The sequence below is a fragment of the Canis lupus genome, chromosome X (genome assembly GCF_011100685.1).
Source record: "Canis lupus familiaris isolate Mischka breed German Shepherd chromosome X, alternate assembly UU_Cfam_GSD_1.0, whole genome shotgun sequence".
Classification (NCBI taxonomy): Eukaryota; Metazoa; Chordata; class Mammalia; order Carnivora; family Canidae; genus Canis; species Canis lupus.
The window spans coordinates 63163399-63166829 of NC_049260.1; the positions used below are offsets into that span (position 1 = coordinate 63163399).

Below are 3431 nucleotides of genomic sequence, written 5' to 3' on the forward strand. Positions count from 1 at the left end.
AATTAAAAATACTTTAACTGAAATGCAGCCCAAACTGGATACTAGGTTAACTGCTAGGGTTAATTAAGTGAAAGAGAGGGTGAATGACATAGAACAGAAGTTTATGGAAAGGATGAAAGCTGAGGAAAACAGAGAAAAACAATTAACAACCCAAGAGGAAAGACTTCAGGAAATAAATGATATTTATTCATTTATTAATATAAAGAATAATATTCATCTTATTGGGATTCCAGAATAGTTAGAAAGAGAGAGAGAGGACCACATAGTGTATTTGAACAAATGATAGCTGAGAAATTCCCTAATCTGGAGAAGGAAAAAGGCATTCAGATCCAAGAGGACTCTTCCTCCCTAAAATCAACAAAAACTGATCAAAACCCTGACATATAATAGAGAAGCTTGCAAATTTCAAAGACAAAGAGAAAATTCTAAAAGCAGCTCTAGAAAATAAATTCTTACCTATGGGGTAAGAATTCCCCATATAGTGGGGAGAAATATAAGATTAACAGCAGACCTATCCATAGAGACCTGGCAGGTCAGAAAGGGCTGGCATGATATATTCAGGGTGATTAAACAAGAAAAACATGCAGCCGCAGATACTTTATCCAGCAAAACTGTCATTCAGAATAGGAGAGATAAAGAACTTACAGAATAGAATGAAACTGAAAGAATATGTGAACACCAAACCAGTTCAGCAAGAAATATTAAGGGGGACACCGTAAGAAAAGGAGGGAGCCCAAAGAACAATCCACAGAAACAGACTATAGGTAATACTATGACACTAAATTTATATCTTTAAATAGTTACTCAGAACATGAATGGGCTAAATGATCACATCAAAAGTTGCAGGGTATCGAACAAGATAAAAAAGCAAGACCTATCTACATACTGTCTACAAGAGACTCTAAGGACACTTCCAGACTGAAAATGAGGGGGTGGAGAACTATTTCCCATTCAAATTGTCCTCAACAGAAAGTGGGGGTAGCAATCCTCATATCACATAAATTAGATTTTAAACAAAAGACAGTAATAAAAGATGAAGAGGGACACAATATTATAATTAAAGGATATATTAAAAATTAAAAATGATTTTTAATTTTTATTTTTAAAAATATTTTATTTATTTATTCATGAGAGAGAGAGAGAGAGAGAGAGAGAGAGGCAGAGACACAGGCAGAGGGAGAAGCCAGCTCCATGCAGGGAGCCCAATGCAGGACTTAATCCCGGGGCTCCAAGATCATGCCCTGGGCCGAAGGCAGGCGCTAAACTGCTGGGTTGGAACCCAGGGTCCCCAAATTTTTAATGATTATAAATATTTATGCCCCTAATATTGGAGCAGTGAATTATATTAATCAATTAATAATCAAAGTAAAGAGGGGACGCTTGTGTGGCTCAGGGGTTGAGGGCCTGCCTTTGGCCTAGGACGTGATCCTGGAGTCCCAGGATCAAGTCCCACATTGAGCTCTTTTGCATGGAGCCTGCTTCTCCCTCTGCCTATGTCTCTGCCTTCTCTCTCTGTGTGACTCTCATGAATAAATGAATAAATAAATAAATAAATAAATAAATAAAATATTCAAAAAATAAAATAGATACATAGATAATAATACATTAATAGTAGGAGATGTCAACACAGCACTCTCAGAAAAAGACAGATATTCTAAGCAGAATACCACCAAAGAAACAAGGGCCTTCAATGATAACTGGACCAAACAGATTTCACAGTTATATACAGAACATTCCATCATAATGCAAAAGAATACACATTCTTCTCAAGCACACATGGAACTTTATCCAGAATAGACCATATGCTGGGTGACAAAACAGGTCTCAAATGATACCAAAAGACTGAGATTGTCCTTGCATATTTTCATAACTTCCACCTCTGGTATAGCCATTTTTTTATAGTTACAAGTTTTTATTTACATTCCAGTTAGTTAACATATAGTATAATGTATAATATTAGTTTCAGGAGTAGAATTTAGTGACTCATCACTTACATATAACACCCAGTGTACATCAAAAGTTGCCCTCCTCAATACTTATCACTCATTAACCCAACTCCCCACCTACCTCCCCTCCAGCAAACCTCTAGTATAACCTTTTTAAAGTGAAAACTTTGATAAGAGGAATGACACACATTAAAAGCCTTAAGGGAATGAATGTTATATTGGGAATCTGAGATGCAGACAAGACATGGATCAGCGAACCTGCGCCGCTCCAACATGGCTCTGTGGCTGTGCAGCATCTCTGCAGCCGCGCAGCGGCTGCTGGGGAGCCCGAAGCCCCGTGCCAGGGATGTCGCGGCTGCTGCATGCTTCTATTCCAAGGACAATGAAGGTAGCTGGTTCCGCTCCCTCTCTGTGCACAAGGTGGATCCCTGGAAGGATGCCCACTCCACCCTGCTGTCCAAGACGGAAACCAGCAACCTCTACAAGATCCAGTTTCACAATGTGAAGCCTGAATGTCTGGATGCCTACAACAGCCTGACAGAGGCTGTGCTGCCCAAGCTGCACCTGGATGAGGACTACCCCTGCTCGTTCGTGGGCAACTGGAACACATGGTACGGGGAGCAGGACCAGGCAGTACACCTGTGGCGATTCTCAGGCTGCTATCCAGTCCTCATGGACTGCATGAACAAGCTCAAAAGCAACAAGGAGTACCTGGAGTTCCAAAAAGAGCGGAGCCAGATGCTACTGTCGAGGAGAAACCAGATGCTCCTTGAGTTCAGCTTCTGGAATGAGCCACAGCCCAGAGCAGGCCCCAACATCTATGAGCTGAGGACATACAAGCTCAAGCCAGGAACCATGATTTAGTGGGGAAACAACTGGGCTCGGGCAATCAAGTACCGGCAAGAGAACCAGGAGGCAGTAGGCGACTTCTTCTTGCAGATAGGAGAGCTCTACGTTGTACACCATCTCTGGGCCTATAAAGACCTGCAATCTCGGGAAGAGACTCGAAATGCTGCCTGGAGAAAGAGGGGCTGGGACGAAAATATCTACTACACAGTCCCATTGGTGCGACACATGGAGTCTCGGATCATGATCCCTTCGAAGATCTGGCCTCTCCAGTGATGCTGCCTCTGCCTCCACCTCCTTCCCCTTTTCCCTCAGGGCAGCCATGGACAGACAACCTCCCAGTCCTGCTGTCTTGGTTTTCTCTCAGATCTGGGAGGACTCTGGGGGTGCATGCTCAGCTCAGACAAGGGGAAGCTGAAGGATGACAGGGTTCTGAGGTCTTGCTGCTCTGCCCAGACCCTTCCCACCTTCTCTGTTCACCCCATCCCTTGTGCTGGAAGCAATTTTTAGTTTCTCTGAATGAAGAACAGCAACCTTTTATGTCTTCTCACATTTCCCCCTAAGATTCCTCATCTCAAGGCCACCAGTCTCCAGTTATCACTATGGAAGGCCTCAGTTAAGCTTTCGTTGCACAAAATG

General features: G+C 42.7%; 1 protein-coding gene across 1 annotated transcript; it reads left to right on the forward strand.

Moving 5' to 3' along the window:
- The first annotated feature begins 2219 nt into the window (after positions 1-2219).
- On the forward strand, positions 2220-3110 carry LOC100856614 (protein NipSnap homolog 1-like). Its single transcript, XM_038586551.1, is given in 1 exon segment — positions 2220-3110. A coding segment is annotated over 1 exon segment (849 nt). The 3' UTR covers positions 3069-3110.
- The last annotated feature ends 321 nt before the right edge of the window (positions 3111-3431 follow it).